This window comes from Anoplophora glabripennis, unplaced genomic scaffold (genome assembly GCF_000390285.2).
Source record: "Anoplophora glabripennis isolate ALB-LARVAE unplaced genomic scaffold, Agla_2.0 scaffold111, whole genome shotgun sequence".
Classification (NCBI taxonomy): Eukaryota; Metazoa; Arthropoda; class Insecta; order Coleoptera; family Cerambycidae; genus Anoplophora; species Anoplophora glabripennis.
In genome coordinates this window covers 410,126-429,846 of record NW_019416273.1, presented here as the reverse complement: position 1 = coordinate 429,846, position 19,721 = coordinate 410,126, and the positions used below count along the sequence as shown (strand labels likewise).

General features: G+C 33.1%; 1 protein-coding gene across 1 annotated transcript in view; it reads right to left on the bottom strand.

Annotated features, from left to right (window-relative positions):
- Positions 1-19,721, bottom strand: part of LOC108903923 (G protein-coupled receptor kinase 1) — a 365,345-nt gene that overhangs the window by 268,413 nt on the left and 77,211 nt on the right. Inside the window, exon 2 of the mRNA XM_023457355.1 lies at positions 9,592-9,668. Within this exon, the coding sequence (XP_023313123.1) occupies positions 9,592-9,668 (77 nt within the window). The remainder of the gene's footprint in view (positions 1-9,591; positions 9,669-19,721) is intronic.

Below are 19,721 nucleotides of genomic sequence, written 5' to 3'. Positions count from 1 at the left end.
TTTTTAGAATGAAACAGGCTATCGGAAATAATTTTTTAAATGGTAAAAAAATAATAAGACAAAAAATTACGTTGGAAATAAATTTTAGGGGTTGCGTTTTCCACCCCTTACAACCATGGGGTAAACCAAATAAATTACTGGCTAAGTGTCTTTTTGGTAGTAGAAAATGTCAGGTTAATTTCAATATTGTAACTTGTTTAGTGCTTGTGAAAAAAATTGTTAAACAAATTTTATGTACCCCCTTTAAGGGGCTGTATCTTAACAAGGGATGCTCCAATGAAGTTTCTTTATATGAAAGATCCTATCTTTTTTTCGATGAGGAATCACCCCCTTAAATGTTTTACACTTATTTAGTTACACCCTGTATAAGACGCAATTTCAATTTTAACTCTGCGATAATTTTAACATTATGGGAAAAATTAAATATAAATTATAGGACAAGTTTTAGTCCAAAAGCTCATAAGAACAGTACACCTGCGACTCACTTACCATAAAGTGAAATTTTTAAACCAAGTAAATTACATGAGCACCTTGTCGGTCACAAAAATTTATTTTTATTCTTTTTCGCTTTCATATTTCAACATTCGTTTTATAACTTTTCTACGATTTTTTTGGCTGCATTTATGTCTGTCAGAAAAATCGTTTTAGTGCGCAAATCTTCTCTCAAATTACGCCATCTGACGTCGTAATTGAAACTTAAGTATTTTGTACAATTTTTAATGCAAAAAAGACCTCAAATAAAAATTTTATTTAAATCTTTCGAAAGAAATATAAAAAAAAAGAAAACCGCACTGATATTTAACGTAAAACAGGTGGTGCATCCGTACCTACTCCTGTCCACGCCTTCCGCCGCCACAATCGGGGGTGAATTATGGAACTCATATTTTGCCGTAATCTGGCGGGTGCATCTCTTTTATTAAAGGTAGTTTCGGAGACGACAAGGAAATATAGGGCAAGGAGTTCTAATATAGCTAAGAGACTCTCCAGGGCAATCCTTGACGTTGTATATTGGATGAGCTGCGTTTTCAGGTGGGCATCATGTTGATCTGTCTGTGTCTGAACTTCCCCTTAAAGAGAAATACTGTGGGCGAATCAAATGACTGGATCCGAGAGCAGGTAATTGAAAATACAAAGTTGCAGAATGTCACGACTGCAATAGGCCCATTCAGTGATATATAATTTTAAACTTTTTCTTTCATTTTCTGATAGTATTTAACCACCTAAATATATCTAAAAAAAATTAGGTCAATAGGATTAATAAGTGATATATTTAATTCTGAATTTGTAAGACCTTTAAAAAGGTCAACACTGCGAGAGAACAGGTAATGACGTCACGATACCGGCCACTCGCCAGCAGTCGGAGAGATAAATCTCATTTTATACGGCTTCTAAGAAAGAGACGACAGTCTGTTTTCGGCTGCCTCGTCTAAACTGATGTGTAGATATTTGCTATACTTTTACCTATATTATATATCTATATTTTTAAGTGTATAAATAGAAAGTGTATAAGAGATATACATCAAGTCTTGTTGAAATGCATTTTTCACACAACATATTTATTATAAACATAGAATGTCTTGGAATATCTAAATACATTTTCGGATTTTTCTCAATGACGTAATTTTGCCTTCCATTTTGTGTACAAATGTACCCAACGTACTAGACTCGGTACTTGTGGATGTATGCGACGACGTGTATGTGCGAGCAACTCAGAACCACCCTCGTTTTTCTTTGATTGCCCGTCTATATTATTATTTAAATAAATTACTTATAGGTGCCTCTCGCAACGTATTTCGAAATTTTTGTGGACGGGAACGTTTAGATGGGGTAGAATTTATTTTTTCGACATAAATTTGAAAATTCTGCTCTAAATGTTTAAATAATAATATTTATAACCTCTTAGACGGGCAACCAAAGAAAAACGAGGGTGGTTCTGAGTTGCTTATAGGTCCCTCTCGCCGACGTATTTCGAAATTTTTGTGAACGGGTACGTTTAGATGGGGCAGAAATTTTTTCCAGCATAAATTTTATAATTCTGCTCTAAATGTTCAAATAATAATATTTAAAACCCTCTAGATGGAAAACCAAAGAAAAACTAGAGTGGTTCTTAACTGCTTATAGGTCCCTGTCGCCGTCGTATTTCGAATTTTTTGTGAACACGAACATTTAGATGGGGCAGAATTTATTTCCGGCATAAAGTTGAGAATTGTGCTCTAAATGTTCAAATAATAATATTTTACAACCCCCTAGACGTGCATCCAAAGAAAAACGAAGGTGGTTTTGAGTTGCATACCGTGGCTGGGGAAACCGTGGATAACATCACACAAACTTTTCATTTTTCGGTAATGAAATAAATATTTTATTCGGAGTCGATCCTGAGGTACTTTTGCAGCCTGGAACTATACAATATTTGTACAATCCTCGGTTTCGACCCATTTAGACATAAAAACAATAATTAACGAAACTGCGAATCGATCCACATATCGTATGTATTAACACAGAATGGGAAGAGAGCGAGCGTGAGCGGAGTGCTCTATTATGACGTCAGGCAATGGTTGCTCAACGTTTTTCCGCGCTCTGTTTTCATTAATTTATTTCACACATTTCTCGTTGAAACAAAAAATTGATTTTTGGCATACTAACTAATTAAAGGGTAAACTTTTGAAATATGCAATAAATAAAATTTTACTGAATGGGCCTATTCTTGTAATGTCACTGGTTTGATTATGTAAGTGACCTGACATGACAAATGGGCAACATAGTTATCAAATACCGGAAGAAAGTATCTATTAAAACGTAAGTAAATCATTTTAATTTAATTTTAATTTAGAACTGTTCATACAATTTAGTTTTCTTAAAATTAACTGACGAATCTCCCTTTTTATTATCGGAACATACTTAAATTTTAAATTTCTATACTGAATCTAATTTTTAAATAATCACTTTTTAAATAATCATAATATTATATGATAATGTTGCAGTTAAATCATCGATATTCTGAAAACCAATTTGGTGTGCAAATTTTGTACTTCTTTAGCAGTTTTTTTTCTATAAGAATGATTTGCAATACTTGTTTAATAGGCAGAATGCGAAAGAAACTTCTTACTTTAATAGAGATTGAATTGAATTGATACTGTCATCTTGTGCAAAAAGCAACCCGGCTAATATTCTGTCAAGACTTGATCTAACTGAGTGAGGTAGGTCAATGCAACTAATAAAAAAATTATCCGTCAGTCCGTCAAGGAAAAAACTATATTCACATACTTTTTACCCTAGGTGGTTGCCCTTTCTAATGGGTTCATCATATTCACAGACATTTCTATAGAGACGAGGCAAAAAAATCTATCTGGTTAATGAACTGATATCTGAACATAAACTGAAACCAGTTCGATATTAGTAATATTACATCGGTCACTGGTAGGCCGTTCCTTTAGAAACCGCCGTGTTTATTGATGCACATAAGTCAGTTTGATCTGTAATTGGCATGCTGCAGTGGCGGACGTATTTCGTCAATTAAATTTATAAATCAATTCTTGATTTCCTTGAACTTTCATAAACACTCATAGCCCAATAGTCCATTGAAAAGTTACATTTGAGGTTGTAAAAGTCAGAGCACGCAATTTTATTTTTTGGATGTCAAGAGGGGGTTAGTGCAAAGTTAAATCCATGTTTGTGGGGTCGCAACCCGTGAGCGTCGGCCGCCATTTTGTAAAAAGGGCTGCGAATGGTTTTTATACTACTACTTACTATATCGGGCAAACTATTCCTCGCAGAGAAAATTTGTAAACACATTTCTGGTTGCAAATTAAATTCTCTACAAATTTAGTACCGTAACTTTTAGTCGTAGAACCAAAAATAACAAAGTTATTAACGAAAATAGATAAAAATTTGGGAAGAAATTTTGTTTTGGTCGTTATAACTTTTTTCTGGTCAGTTTACAAAAAAAATACATGGGAGCATTTTGATAGAGGGGTTTTCAAGGAATAATTTCCATTACAAACTTTTTTCAAATTTTATTTATTTATTAGGATTTTACAGAAATGCGAAACTTACACTATTCTCCAGTACTAGTAAGTATACATTAATATGAATGATTAGGCATAGGAGGCGTCCTTCAAAGTTTTCTTGATAATGAGAAGAACAAGTCTAAGTTTATTGAACTTCTCAAAACTTCATTGTCGGAGGTGGGTTTCAGTGTCGACCAAGCAGAATCAGATGCAGATACCCTCATCGTTCGCTCCGCTCTTGCTGCATCCCAATCGTTCGACTCAGTCACTATTGTCGCCGAAGCTCGAAGATATCGACATTCTTGTCTTGCTCGCGGCATTTGGAAGAACACATTCAAATATATATTTTTTTCAACCATCGAAAGGACGTACAGCCGAACAATTATAATGTCCGTCAAGTTTTGTGTACGGAGAAGACATTGCGGATAATCTGTTGTTTCTCCATGCCTTCTCAGGATCTGACACAACTTCAGCAGCTTACAACATCGGTAAAATGAAATTTCTCGCAACACTGGAGACACGTCCTGAGTTAGCTAGTGGAACAGCGTTATTCCTCAATGAGAGAGTCGACCCAACTTTGCTCACTGCCGTTGGTGAACGTTTTTTCATCTCTTTATATGGTGGCAATAAAGATGATGATTCTCTGGACAGTCTTAGATATAAACGATTCGCCAAGTCAGTGACAAAGAATACATTTAATTTGTCTTCACTTCCTCCAACACAAGACACAGCCCGCTTGCACAGCCTCCGAGTCTATCATCAGGTCCAGTCGTGGCTCGGGAATTACAACGACCCTCAAGACTGGGGCTGGAAAAAGTATGGACAAATATTGATGCCTATTCAAAGTTCAAAACCTCCAGCACCCCCTGAGCTTCTAAAGTTGATATTCTGCCGATGCAAAGGAAACTGTGGAGCAATGTGTGGATGTCGGAAGGCAGGCCTCAAATGTTCTGCAGTATGCCTGAATTGTTCTGGGGAGACATGCAGCAACATAATGGAGATATCAAAATTGATCGAGGAAAATGATTTTGAAGATGAACTGCCAACAATGACGCCACTTCATTCTCCATCCTTCCTCGACAATTCAATATCGGAAGCTCCACCAGATCCTGAGTCGCAGCCTGGCACATCAAAGAGACTGAGGACACAGTAGATTGGGAAATACATACTAGGGATACGACGTAAAAAAAACGCGCCACCAGACTCTACCCCGTAGGGGGTGGGGAAAAGAGTCAATAACTAATTAACAACATTGCAATATAAATCATTAAAATGTTTCTTATAAAAATAATGGAAAAATTAGAGAAAACTATGCCTAATCATTCATATTAATGTATGTATACTTACTAGTACTGAAGAATAGTGTAAGTTTCGCATCGCTGTAAAACCCTAATTAATAAATAAAATTTGAAAAAAGTTTGTAATGGAAATTATTCCTTGAAAACCCCTCTATCAAAATGCTCTGACGTAATTTTTTTGTAACATGACCAGAAAAGAAGTTATAACGACCAAAAAAAAATTTCTTCCCAAATTATATGTTTTTGTTAATAACTTTGCTATTTTTGGTTCTACGACTAAAAGTTATGGAACTAAATTTGTAGAGAATTTAATTTGCAACAAGAAATGTTCCTACAAATTTTCTCTGCGAGGAATAGTTTGGCCGATATAGTAAGTAGTAGTATAAAAACCATTCACAGCCCTATTTACAAGATGGCGGCCGACGCTCAAGGGTTGCGACCCCACAAACATGGATTTAATTTTACACTAACCCCCTCTTGACATCCCAAAAATAAAATTGCGTGCTCTGACTTTTGCACGCTAAGCCCAAAAAAATGTAACATTTCAATGGACTACAAGAAAATAAGCTGGGAAATGACCATTTCGCGACTTTTTGTTTCGGCAATTGAATTTACCACTATAGATGCTAAATATTATGTACAATAACATATTAGTTTCCACAATCATAAAAATGGGGGGAAGATTGTTTACAGGGTGGTTAATTGTATAATTTTTACGTAAATTCACGCTTATAACTTTTTTCTGTTCATTTCCACGAGAAAACAGTAGGGTACTTTTTTTTTCGTCTTCAAAAGACCTACAAAACTAGCTCTCGAGCGTAAAAAGTTTTGTCGAAACAAAAAGTCGCGCCCAACTCTATATTTCCTGAACTACTCAGGTTGTTTCCGGAAGCAAATAATACTCCTAGGTTTTTTATTTATATTTATTAAGACGGAATTGCATCCGAGCCAGTATGGGGAAAATAACTCAAACCCTGTTCTACACTGTAAAAAATATATTCAATTAAGTGAAATATTCCCTTTATAAGTATGAGTACAACTAAATTTTTATGACTTTCCAGTTTCCTTTACAGTTTTTAGGAAACAAATGTCATTCGATGCGGTAATTCGAAGTGTAATGTCCTTAATACAAAAACGAACTACAATAAAAAATAATAAAACGTAGGAAACGTCCTCATTTAAGTCAACAAAGGCACTAAAAACACCAAACATAAAATTATCCAATTCTAGCGATCCCTATCAAATCCTTATTGCGACGCCGCTGGACCACCGCGACAAACAAAGCGAGCTGCATAACCGTGTTTACGTCAACTCTAATATGAAGCCGACGTACAAAAGTCATATTTAAAAACACATACGAGACGTCGGGAACATGGAACAACTGCTGTGAAAGTTTTTAAATGTACCTACAAATGAATAAAAACGCCGCCTACGACGCCCGTGCCAACAGAACAGCCGCATTCTGTAAAATGTTTGCCCTAGAAACGATTTTGTATGTATACCGCGATTACTTCTCGGGGTTCCTACATTTTCAGTTTCAGTAGGTCTGGCTCGCTGAAACCTGAAACCATTGACGAGGCTATTATTCTCCAGTCGTTTCCGAATACAAAGCGATTCATAGTAATCTAATTTAGAAAGACTGTGATCTCTGATCGGGATTTGGAAAAGTGGCTGTCTACAGGGTGTCCCAAAAGTTGCAGACAACGTAAAATATAATACATGAAGAGAATAATAAGTAAAGACGTATCACGTTTTGCTTATGATACAATTAGAAGGAATCTATAATAATATAGTACATATTATATAAACTAATGTAAAAAATTAAAGGGTCAAAAGAATTTCCGAAATTTTTCCGTGATTTTTGACAGACTGCATTTAGGTGAAAGAAGGTCGTATAGGAAATTACAAAAAAGCATTTTGAAGCTCTAATATTCTAGTTCTTTGATCTTTCGGTCGAAATTTTTGAGAAGCTACGGTTATCATGCAATTCTAAGAAATAGCACGACAAAAAATTTTGCAAATTTTCTTTTTTTTTTTGAGTCCACGGACTTGGAAATTTTTTTTTCAATTTCTTTTTTTATTTTAGATATGACCATTTTTCATCGAAATATCGGACTTTTAATGGAAAAGGATTCTTTTGTCTTCAGTCATCGATATCTCGGCGACAAATGGTCGTACAGAAAATTGAAAGGCAATTTGGAAAACTGGAATAAATTTCCTATAACATGCTACCGCAACTTTTCGGAAATTTTTTTTTTTTTTTCATCTTTTACACGAATTTTAAAAAACAGGGAAAAAGGGTAATTTATGTTTTTTTTTTAAATTGACGGCTAAATTAGAAATATTCATGAAATAACTAATGTTAAGCATGACTTTTACAGTTCGATATTTCCAGAAGAACCCTGTGAAGTGTCGTCTCGATCTAACAAACCGTTTCTTTGTTTCAGTCAAACTTTTGAAAAAAACTAAAGTGTCACGTTTTTTAAGCTTAACACTTCATAATCATGATTAAAATGGAAAAAAAATTTTTTGAGGTTTTCTCACATTTTTACCGGAATTGACGTCTAACGATTTTTTTTTTCAGAGAAGAAAAAGGGTAGTTTTGAAAAGCTGAATCGTACTGAAAACAATTGGATTTTGTTTTCTTCAATGTCCGGAAAGTTTTCCAAAAAAAAAACAAAAAACAAAAAAAAACGAAAAATTTTTCGAATTTTTTTTTTATCAATTTAAACGTTATTTGCTGTAAAAATGTAAGAAAACCTAACCAAAAATCCATTTTAATCATGATTATGAAGTATTTAAGTTCACATTTTTATTGCAATTAACGTTTAATTTTTTTTAGAGAAGAAAAAGGGTAGTTTTGAAAAAAAAAATGTTTTTTAAGTGATTACAGACTGCACAAAAATTTATTAGAAATTTGTCTCAAAAAACGGTATGAATTGGGGTCGAAATCTGGTTTGAGTCATCAACTTTAATTTTAATTTAATTTTGTTTTCTTCAATATCCGGAAGGTTTTCCAAAAAAAAAACAAAAAAAATCGAAATATTTTTCGAATGTTTTCGAAAATTTTTCGATTTTTTTTTTCATCAATTTCAACGTTTCAACCCTTTTTTCCTGTTTTTTTAAAATTCCTATAAAGATGAAAAAACAATTTTTTTCTGAAAAGTTGCGGCAGCATGTTAGGAAATTTATTCCATTTTTCGAAATTGTCTTTCAATTCTCTGTACGACCATTTGTCGCCGAGATATCGATGATTGAAGACAAAAGAATCCTTTTCCATTAAAAGTCCGATATTTCGATGAAAAATGTCGTATCACAATTTAAAAGAAAGAAAATTGAAGTTGAATAAACAAGCTACCTGGTCCATGCTTAGCCTGGTCCTGGCTTAGCTGAAAAAAATTGTTCCAAGTCCGTGGACAAAATTTTTTTGTAGCGCTATTTTTTAAAATTACATGATAACCGTAGCTCCTAAAAAATTTCGACCGAAAGATATAAAAACTCGAATCTTAGAGCTTCAATAGCTTTAATACCCGATATGCCTATTTTTCACCTAAATACAGTCTGTCAAAATTCACGGAAAAATTTCGGAAATTCTTTTGCCCCTAATTTTTTGCATAAGTGCATTACAAGTGATTTTAGTACCTAGTAGATTTTAGTTACTAAAAAAACAACCTAAACACCTACAAAACTGGAACTGTTGGTCAAAGTATAAACATTTATTTCAATATGAAGTAGGTAACCGAGATACTTGTAATACCAGTATCATTGTCCCCTGTACGTGCTGCGGGCAATCGAACCTAATAATAAAACGATGTTCCATTCTTTTTTTCAACACAACTGAGATAAATAGATAAGATATCTTGCGCACAAAGCAAACAAAACAGTATGGTGACCACGAAAACATTCCCCTAATTAGCAATATCGTCAATGCAAATTCCAAGAGTCAAATTCAATAACCCTAATACAGGGTGATTCACATAAAATTTCCCCGCTTTGACATAAATACCATCTACAATTTGTTTTGGAAAATTCTTTTGAGATCTTATTTACGTTATCAAGGAGCTCTATCAACTGAGTTTTACAGAATTATATTTCCGTTATCAGGTTATCTGGCTGCGGAAATGTATGTCAATCGCCCTGTATGTTAACTGTTTTTTACCGAATTTTAGAAGATCTCTTTAATTGTTCTAATATCCTAATGTAATTATAATTTAAAAACGCAAATATTCGCAAGGAAACAAACTTATGGTTCATATTCGTTCCTTAAATCGATCGAAATCACTCACCTAATGTTTGATGGAAGATTTTGTCGAAGTTGACCTCGTTCTTCTTCTCCAGATACTTGTGCATCACACTCCGCACGCTGAAACAAAAAAAATCTTTACAAAAATGGCCAATCCAAAATTAAACGCAACATTACTAATTGGCCCACACTTGGCCAGTCTAATGTTATACACATGAATCACAAATGCGATCATGAAAGCATACGCCAAGGTAAAATCAACAAACAATGGGAACTGCTTTAATGAACTGCCTAATCATAATTCGCATTATTGTTTGAAATTTGTTTCTCTCTAACGGAATATAGGTACTTCTGTTTAGTTGGATTTTTAGACCAGGGTGGATCTGTCGAATATATCCCACTTCTTAGATATAAGAGGGGGCAAGCTACAACCCACATAATAAAAATGTAGATTCCTACATTTGGGCGAGGTCCGGAACATTTTCAAAATTGCAAAAATTTTAAAAATTACCTATTTTATCGGAGTTTTTTACTTATATCTTGGAACCTCTGCATTATGGAAGAATTTTGAAGAGGAGAAAAAGTTTTAGAATTGAATTTTGTACAATATAATGTAAGTTAAAAATGTTTAAATTTATTACCGATATTGCAAAATAGCAATAATTGATGAAAAAAGACAAAATAATCAAATTTCTTGGATATTGTTTTAAAAATATTTAATTCCTCCGGGGGCATTGGTAAAAAAACTTTAGAGTATAATAAAACAACACCAAATTTCATTAAAATCGGTTCTATAGTTTTCGCAAAATAATTTTTTGGAAAAAAATTTTTCGAATTTTCAAAATGTTACACAGCCTCAAATAAAGCATCTAGATACTTGAAAAATTTTTTACATGGAAAAGGCCGCTCAACCTTTCAAACGGTTTTTGAAAAATTGAAATGGTTGATTAGCATGGCCACAGTAAATTTTTAAAGTTAACACTCTTTTTTTTATTTTTAAACAATAAGATTACATCTATCAATTTGTAATTTAGTCTTTTAAAAAAGTATAATTTTAAAGTACTCGGTAAGACGCTTCTTTAAAAAAAAAAGTTAAATTCCGTTTATTGGTTCTCGAGATCAAAATTTATCGGCATTTACCGTTAATTTATAAACAATTTAGCAATAATCTTTGATACAGTGGCTTCATTTTTCCGAGTTCTAAGCTGGAAAATGTTCTCATATCCATAAGTTATCGGCAACATAGATAAATCAGCGGAAAAGCTGTCGCTCGTACACGCGAAAAGTGACTCAAGACACGAAAAGTGGGGCTTTCGCTCCGAGACTCAATTCGGAGGTTCAAAATGTGAAAGTACGAAAAAAAATTGCATTATCTCGGCTTCTCATGGACCAATTTCGATCTTATTTTTAATCCGATGTCTCACGAGCTAAGAAATTCGAATATCGTAATGCCAATTGTCTAATTTGCACATACATATTTTGTTATAAACAAAGTTTATTATTTATGCATTAAATATACTGTATATTTTACCCTATACTATTGCATTTTTTTCAATGAAAAATAAGTTAGTTATAATTATCACAATTATTTAAATAATATTTGTTCAAACAAATTAAAATAAAAGTATTTGGAAATTATTTTTTTTGTTAAATACAGATAAAATTAAGAAAAAATACTACTTTACAATTATAATTTTAAAAAAAAACTAAATTGCAAATTGATAAATGGAATCTAATTGTTTAAAAATAAAAAAAGAGTGTTAACTAATCAACCTATTTCAATTTTTCAAAAACCATTTCGACAGTTGCTTGTAAGAATTTAGAGCGCTATATTGGCGAAAAGATGCCATTTAGTTTCGATCTACCCAAACGCGCGGTATACATTAGTACGTACCCATGGTTACACGAATTCACCATCCAGTTCTTTTCTCATTGTTCAAGATACGAAAAAAAGAGTAAGAATAATAGTTGTAGGGATATTAAAATATTTTTTTTAATAAGAACAAATGAATACCGCTTCTCCGAGACATAGGCTCAACGTATGTTTTTTTAAGAACGCCCTGTATATTTTTACACAATTGGAAAGACTGCCAAATGCACTTTTCAAAAATATGTTACACTTGATACTTATGATATCCGAAATTTTACGGATTTTGAACAAATTGTACCTAGTAGCCATGGAAAAATATTGACTATCATACAAATTATGTTAATTTCTCATCTAACTAAATAAACCTCGTAACATATTTACGGAAGCAGTAAGTGACTAGCCGCTACTACTGGCCGATCTTGGCACTGCCAACTTAATAATACAATAAGTTATTTTGATAAGTTCCAATGAAACAAGATAAACAAAAAAATATTCTATGTTGACGCAGATAAAGAACAAGACATTTCCACAAACGAAAGTAAGCGCGACATAAAATGATCATTTCTATGTGTCAAGTAACAAATTCCCTTTGTACTACCCTTACAATTAGTCAACCGAAAACATCGCCCCCTGCTGCTCTGATTGAATCAACTCCAATTTAAGTACAACGAAAACGGGGAATACAAAGACGAAATTTCTAATAGCATCACAAATATTTGCCCGCCCCTTAGTCCGCCTCCACAGCATACAAGAGCCGCCGTGCGAACTTGAACGCATTTAATTCTGTTCAATTTTTCATACGCTAACACCCCAATTACTTCGTCTGTTTAAAGCGGGATTCCTTTACGTCGCGTCCGTTGTCATAAACTATGTTAATTAGGAGTTCCCTTTGATGTTCCTCAGAAGCAGATGTTCACATAAAAAAAATCGAAACTCCCAAAGGCGGTGTTCCCATTGGAAGCTTTCTTATACACATTGCTGATCTAAATTTCATTCTGTTTAGTTTATACAGATTAGTTCTATTTTCTTGTGTCTTAGCTTCCAATTCTACCTACAACGCTCCATATGCATGGGAGTCGTCGATATTAGTATAGATCATGGAACCGCGCAACAGATGCATGTCCTTGAAATACCTATTTGTTAGTTTAGTTTAATAAAAACCGTGTTAAAAATGCAGAACGGTGCTTAAAATTACCAATAATCAAAACTTTTGAGAACCTCTGGTAAATCGCTACATACACACAAAGCGGTAAGTATGAAAACATTGAACTGTACATCTTCAGGTAGGTATTTGCAAATAAGCATGCACCAACGCTTATAACCCCGAAGAAACTATCGGTGGACTCAGCGGTTCCAAAAATGTTTCTCCGTATTACTGTTATTTCATTTTCTATTCTATATTCTTCGATATCTAACAAACTTTATATTGCAAGGAAAATCCAAGGAAAATATAGCTGTTCTTTACAAGAAGACACATCTATAACTTGTGAAAATTATTCACAAACTTCGCCAGATGTTATGCGTTCCGAAAATGATGGCAACAATGCTACAAGGGTTATTAACGGAAAGGAAGTTAAATGTGATAAAACAAAGAACAAAATGTATATTACTATAAATGTAAATGTTAATGTTAATAAGTAAATAAATTAAATTGGATTTATTATAGGTTTATTATTTTTTTCATCATTCTACGAGTGAAATAAAGTGACTTTATTCCACTAGTGGATGAAGTATCACTTTACGGTTCACATATGTGGATAAAAGTCCGATTAATAAGGTGATTGCGGATAAAATGATTATATTGGTTTATTTTTAAAAAAAAAAACGATTCAATTCTTGCTTGCCATATAAAACAACGAATTGAATCACGTGATTTGCACAGTCATTAAAAAAAATAATGTATATATGTCACAAACCTGCAAAAGTTTGAAATGAATATGATCAGATACAGGCTAATAAAACAACGCAATTTAAACGAAATATATTTTTCAATTATTACTTTTTTCAAATCATACACACAAACATAGGCATTTATCGTCAGCGTTCATTACATTCAGTTAAATCTATAAATAGACGTAAATTGAAACTTTATTTATGTATCTACTTCGTTAGCAAATGTCATCAATCAATTCGTTAGTTGTGTGGGTAGGACGAAATTATTACAAAACAGTGAAAAAAGGGGGATGCGTGTTGTAGGTACGTTTAAATATCATTAAATGTAACATCAATCATCAACCAACACACTGGTTCTTGGATAACGGATACAATTTCACAGAAGGTGTCAAGAAGACGACCTATATTCCTCTTTTTACTTTAGCGGTGTATCCAGACATTAAGTTAGGAGTTTACGTAAGTTAGGGAGTTCAGAAAGAATTCAAAATGAAATCAGACGAGTTCTAGGGATATACACTCTTAATAATAATACAATTAAATTAAAGTCTTTAAAACTTTGATTTACTATTTCTAATTATAAATCCTAAAGCCTTCGAAATTGCTTTGACAAATAATCGATATGCTGTCAACATCTTAAGGCACTGCCAAAACTAACCCCCCAAATCCTTAACAAATCTATGACTATTGATAGACTAAGAACCGGATAGGGAAATTTTCCTATTCATTTTAGACACCGTAAGAGTCTATGACTTAAATGCTAGGTACAACCTAAAATAAAGCATTTGGGCACTATGCCGTCAATTCTCCGTGGCACATGGGTTGTCAGCGGAAAATCAAACTTTCCAAAAGGGCACAAATGCCGAACAGTAACTTTTCACTAAAATATCCACCCTTTGAGCGGAAAATTCATTTCCCTACTGTGACATCATGCGCCATAAAAAATGTATGGGATAATGACTTGAGGTATAGTTTTATATAGGAACTTCTAAATTTTTTAATTTTATGGCGCCTCTAATAATTTTCCTTATTCTACGTAAAAGGTAAGGGTTGAGCAAGGGTTAAAAGCTCTTAGAACCAGTGCATTCGTACGGCATAGTAAAATATAACTTTCAAATGAATATCTTTATTTAAAATCAGGAACGTCGTAGTTTTGTATAATTTTTACATTAGTGAAAATATTTAGAAAATGAAATTTTTTTATTCTTTCCAGAACCATTATTTTTGTACGGCATAAGGTTTTTATGTCTATTTTTGTAATATCTGTCTTGGGTCGAAATGCAGTCAATTTCTATTTAATTAATTTACCCGGTCCAAAATTGGAAAGTTTGATTTTCCGCTGACAACCCAGAATTGATGGCATAGTGCTCAAATGTTGATAGACTCTTACGGTGCCTAAAATGATTAGGAAAATGTTCCTATCCGGCTCTTAGTCTATGAATATTTACGAATTAAAATGGAAACATTACAGGACAGGATTGGATTTTCGAGTACAATACTTTGCATCTAATCTGATTTAGGTTAAGTTTCCTATTTTTCCTGTGGGCCTGACTGACCGAAGAGATGCAAGTATCGCTTTTAACGTCAGCGACATACAAAAGCCTCTCTCATACTGTTAAGGTCGTTATCGGATAGGAGGGAGAGTAGCGGACCCAACTTCGAACCCTGAGGAACCCCCGATGAGAGGTCTTGGCTACGTTAATTTTTTGTAGTAAAATTGGATAATAACATCTTGTTTAAAACCTCAGTCTCCCTCCTTAAGTTGTGGCATGGTGTTTATGCCTCAGTTCACGAATTACTACTTCCTTAGATTTTAGGTAAAGCCAAGTTTATTACATTTCAAGTTGTAGGGAAGACTTAACTGGAAAAATAATGGTAATCTGAACCCCTTTACCCTCCGTCTGTGCATAAATCTGAAACCCTATACATTTTTAATCATTAACTTGATAATAACCTCTGAATTTCCCAGAAATAAACATACCTGAGCACATCCGCGGAGAATACCAACTACTCCACGAGATAATTATCAATTATTATTTTAATGTATTTAAATTAGATGCCAGTGGATGCGTTAATGAACGTCACTAGGAGAGGCACTGGCGGAGTCGTGGGTAGAATTCAAGGTCACGCGACATTAACATTCAAATAGGATACGGGTGGTGTCGCATTATAGGTTATGAATAGCGAGACAGCGGCAGTGGAGCAGAATACCGAATAAATTTGAATATTAGCGAGTGTTAATCGACGTCTTCCGATAGGGACTGTTCATCGCCTACTAAGCGCGGGATGCAAATGAGCGCGAATTTTTTTTATCGGCGTCGATAAGAAGTGAATGCGTCGCAGATAACGTGCAAGCGATGCCGAGGAAGTCGGGGAACCTCGAAGGAAGGCGATCTTCAGTTGTTTGAGTTTCATAGATACAGACGAAGGCAATGTGGTGTTTATCTCTTCCAATTTGGTGATTTATTTGAACATTTTTTTATATCCTAATCATCAACCAATCATGCGCCTCATTGTCCTCCTACAAGGGCGTCAGACGATATTGGTGTACGTCATGGAACCTCACATCAGGTGCGTGTCCTTGAAACTGCCATTTGTTAGTTTCGTTTCGTTCAATATCAAATATAGGCGAGCGGTTCACCCCTAAAAAGATGCTTCTAAATGAAGGTAACCGACTAAATTTTTAAAACAAAAACCAACAGCATGAAACTTTTTTTATTTTATAAAGTGTATTTTTCTGATAATTTACATACATTTTTTATATTTTTCGGCGTGGTCAGTCAATTATTATACACAAAAAAAGTTGTAAAAAAAATTTCTTGGCGGATTGGTTTTTTTCATATAATAAACCCTATTTGTTCTTTGATAAAAATTCGAAAAATGCTTCGTTTCCGAGATATTTACAATTTAGTGTGAAAAAAGTGACGAAATCGACAAACTTTCGGAATTTTTTTCCCAAAAACTGCTGAACAGAGTTTAATTCTAAAAAAAAGTATAATAATCGGCAGATCTTCTACTTTAAGATATATATTTTTGGTTAGGTCAATTATTTTATTGAAGATCTAAAGCGAGTAAATAACAGTCTAATAGAAAATCATGATAAATATACGCATCAAAATGGCGGCCTCAGTGGCGCCACGTCGCGTGCCAAACACTTCAAATTCAAATTTTCTTTTTACAATATCTTGGACTAGATTATATTTACAGTAAACATAATGTTATTAGGATATTTTTAATCGATATATAACAATAACATTTAATGATTCAATCGGCTAATGCGGAAATAACCATAATTTTTCCTACATTTATAATAATTAAATATAATTTTTGAAATTATTTTCATGCTTTTTTAATGCAAAAATTATTATTTATGATTAGAATTATATTACCTACTATTAATGTTTGGTTGTTTGGATTTTAATTATTTCGAAGGAGAAACTGCGTTAGATATGCTTCAAAAATATTTTTGTTCATGTACTGGAAATTGTTCTACGAAAAATTGTAACTGTTTGTCATCGAACCTGGAATGCAAGAACTTGTCGAAAATAACGAAAAACTTATTATTTCAAAATTAAGTAAAAAAGAAATTAATATACTTTTATTGCTCTTAATATTTTTGTAAAATAAAAATAAAATAATTATCCTACACAATAAATTATCCAATAACTTTTTTATTTTTCGAAATCGCTAGGTATTAGGTTAATTTTACGATTTAAAAAGCTTATTTAGTTTAGTTTTGGTATATCTTTCAATTCAATTTTAGCCATTTATAAAACCAAAAATCGAATATTTAAATTTTACTAATTATTTGCAAAAACCTTACTCCGGCTACAAAACCAAACAAAATGATCTTTTGAACATTTGTACTGTTAACATATATCGATTTAAAAAAATCATAATAATGTTTATTGTAAACATAATCTAATCCAAGATATTGTAAAGTGTTATCATAATTTTCTTTAAACTACTTTTTTTACTCGCATTAGACCTTCAATAAAAGGATTGAAATGACGATTTCGTCACTTTTTTCACATTAAATTATAAATATCTCGGAAACCAAGCATTTTTCGAATTTTTGTCAAAGAACAAAACGGGTTTATTTTACTCCATTTTACAAAAAAATTAATCAAAAAATTGTTTTACAACTTTTTTTATTATAACAATTGACTGACCACGTCGAAAAATATAAAAAAATATGTAAATTATCAGAAAAATACACTTTATAAAATAAAAAAAGTTTCATTGTGTAAGGTTTTTGTTTTAAAAATTTAGTCGGTTCTTGCCTTTTTTTAAGGGGTGACCGCTCGCCAGTCAGTTAACTATTAGAATGCAGCGAACATTTAAACTGTTAACTAAGTTCTTTGCTTTACAAGATAGAAATAATTTGAGCTACCGATTAAAATAAACCTTAAATTGTTCGTAATGCGGCGGCTACACGACAGCGACTTGCCTGCACGGTATGATTTGCGCAATAAACACGGAATACTGTGTTGTGGCCACACGATGCGGGTAAAACCGTGCAGGCTGCAGACACTGCAGGCAGCAATCAGTACGTTTCTCAGGAATATGTATCCAAGCGAAGAATTTTTGGTATTATACTGAATCACTAGGATTGGTGATCCCTTCATAAACCGACAAAATACTGTAATGCGCGAATCTATGTACATATGTACAGTGTGTTTCACTTAAAGTCGGGACACCTCCGTATTTAGGAAAAAGGCCTACTTTTTGATATTATATTTTTTGACATGTGATCTTTTCTANTCTTTTAATTAACTTACTTTATATTATACAGGGTGTTTGGGAAACGATGAACAACCTCTCGGATTTTAGTGCATACACTGTAAAAGAATCGGTGTGAGTGAAAGCAATAAAGGTTCAGAGTGAATCCAATGAGTGATCGCCAGGAGAACAGGCCTTAGCCGGCGACGGATCTCAGCTGGCGCGTCTCAGCCAGGACAGGAGGAGGCCCCGCAAAATTAATTAATTTCAACACTGTATATTGTAATTAATTATTTATGAGTGATTTATTTTTGCATTTAATATTTAGTTAAGTAAAAACCAAGTCTGAGTAAAAAATGACTCAATAATAGTTAAATTTAAATCATACTAGAGAAAAAGTCAACTCTAAACTGGTTTATATACTCAGAATACAGTCAAGTCGCTCAATTGATAGATAGATAGATAAATTTATTAACTACTTTTTATACGAAGAGGTACAATTGTAGTAAGTCAAACATATATCAATAGTACAATTATTGTAGTTAGTCAAACATATATCAATAGTAAAAAAAAAATCAATAATGCACAATGTATAAAACAAAAACTAACAGAGTAACAAAACTTACATAACGACAAAAGTACAATTAAAATAATCAAGACAAAAAATAATTAAAATTTTAAAAGCATAGTTGTAGCACTCAGATACTCCTGCACCGAATAAAAACAATTTTCGAGAAGATATTTCCTGATACTTAATTTAAATTTACAAGAGTTTAACTCTTTTACGGCATCAGGTAAAATATTGTAAAGATTTAGCTGAGGTGCATTTCTGGATGATAGATTTAGTCGAAAACGAGGCGGTCGCAAATAACTAGTCTGTCGAGTATTATGATAATGTACGTTAGAGTTACAAACAAACGTATTAATATTTTTGTGTATTTCCAAAAACTGGTAAAATATAAAAAGAGTAGGTAAAGGCATTACCCTCAGTGTTTTAAAATAAGGCTGACAGTGGTCCAAAAACTTTGCGTTAGCAATAAACCTTATAAATCTTTTTTTGCATTCTAAATATATGTATAGCAGAGGAAGAGATACCCCAGAGAGTACTACCGTAACATAAACGAGAGTGGAAAAATATACTTTTAATTTACTAATAATAAAAGAATAAAACAACAGTTTTTTCTTTAAAGAATGAACCAACCAAGGTGACCAACATAACCTATCATCAATAGACAAACCTAATAATTCTACTGTGGATCCGTTTGTGATATTATTATCCGAGGAAAACATTATACGTTGAGTTTTATCCAAATTTAATTTAAGATTATTATTTGCGAACCACTCATTGGCTTTATTTTCCAATACATTTACATCAAATTGTAAGGTAACTGCATTATTATTGCTACAAATCAAGGATGTATCATCAGCGTAGATAATACACCTCTCAGGAGATAAATAGAGATAAAGGTCATTCATATAAATTATAAAGAGTAGGGGCCCCAAAACCGAACCTTGAGGTACTCCGCTCTCTACTGCAGTTAGATCAGATCTATCATTTTCTAGAGCAACACATTGCTTTCTGGAAGTAAGGTACGATTTGAATTGAATTGTTCTAACTGCATCCCCTTAACACCATAAAAGAAAAGTTTCTCAATGAGATCATGAGAAATGCAATCAAAGGCCTTGCTAAG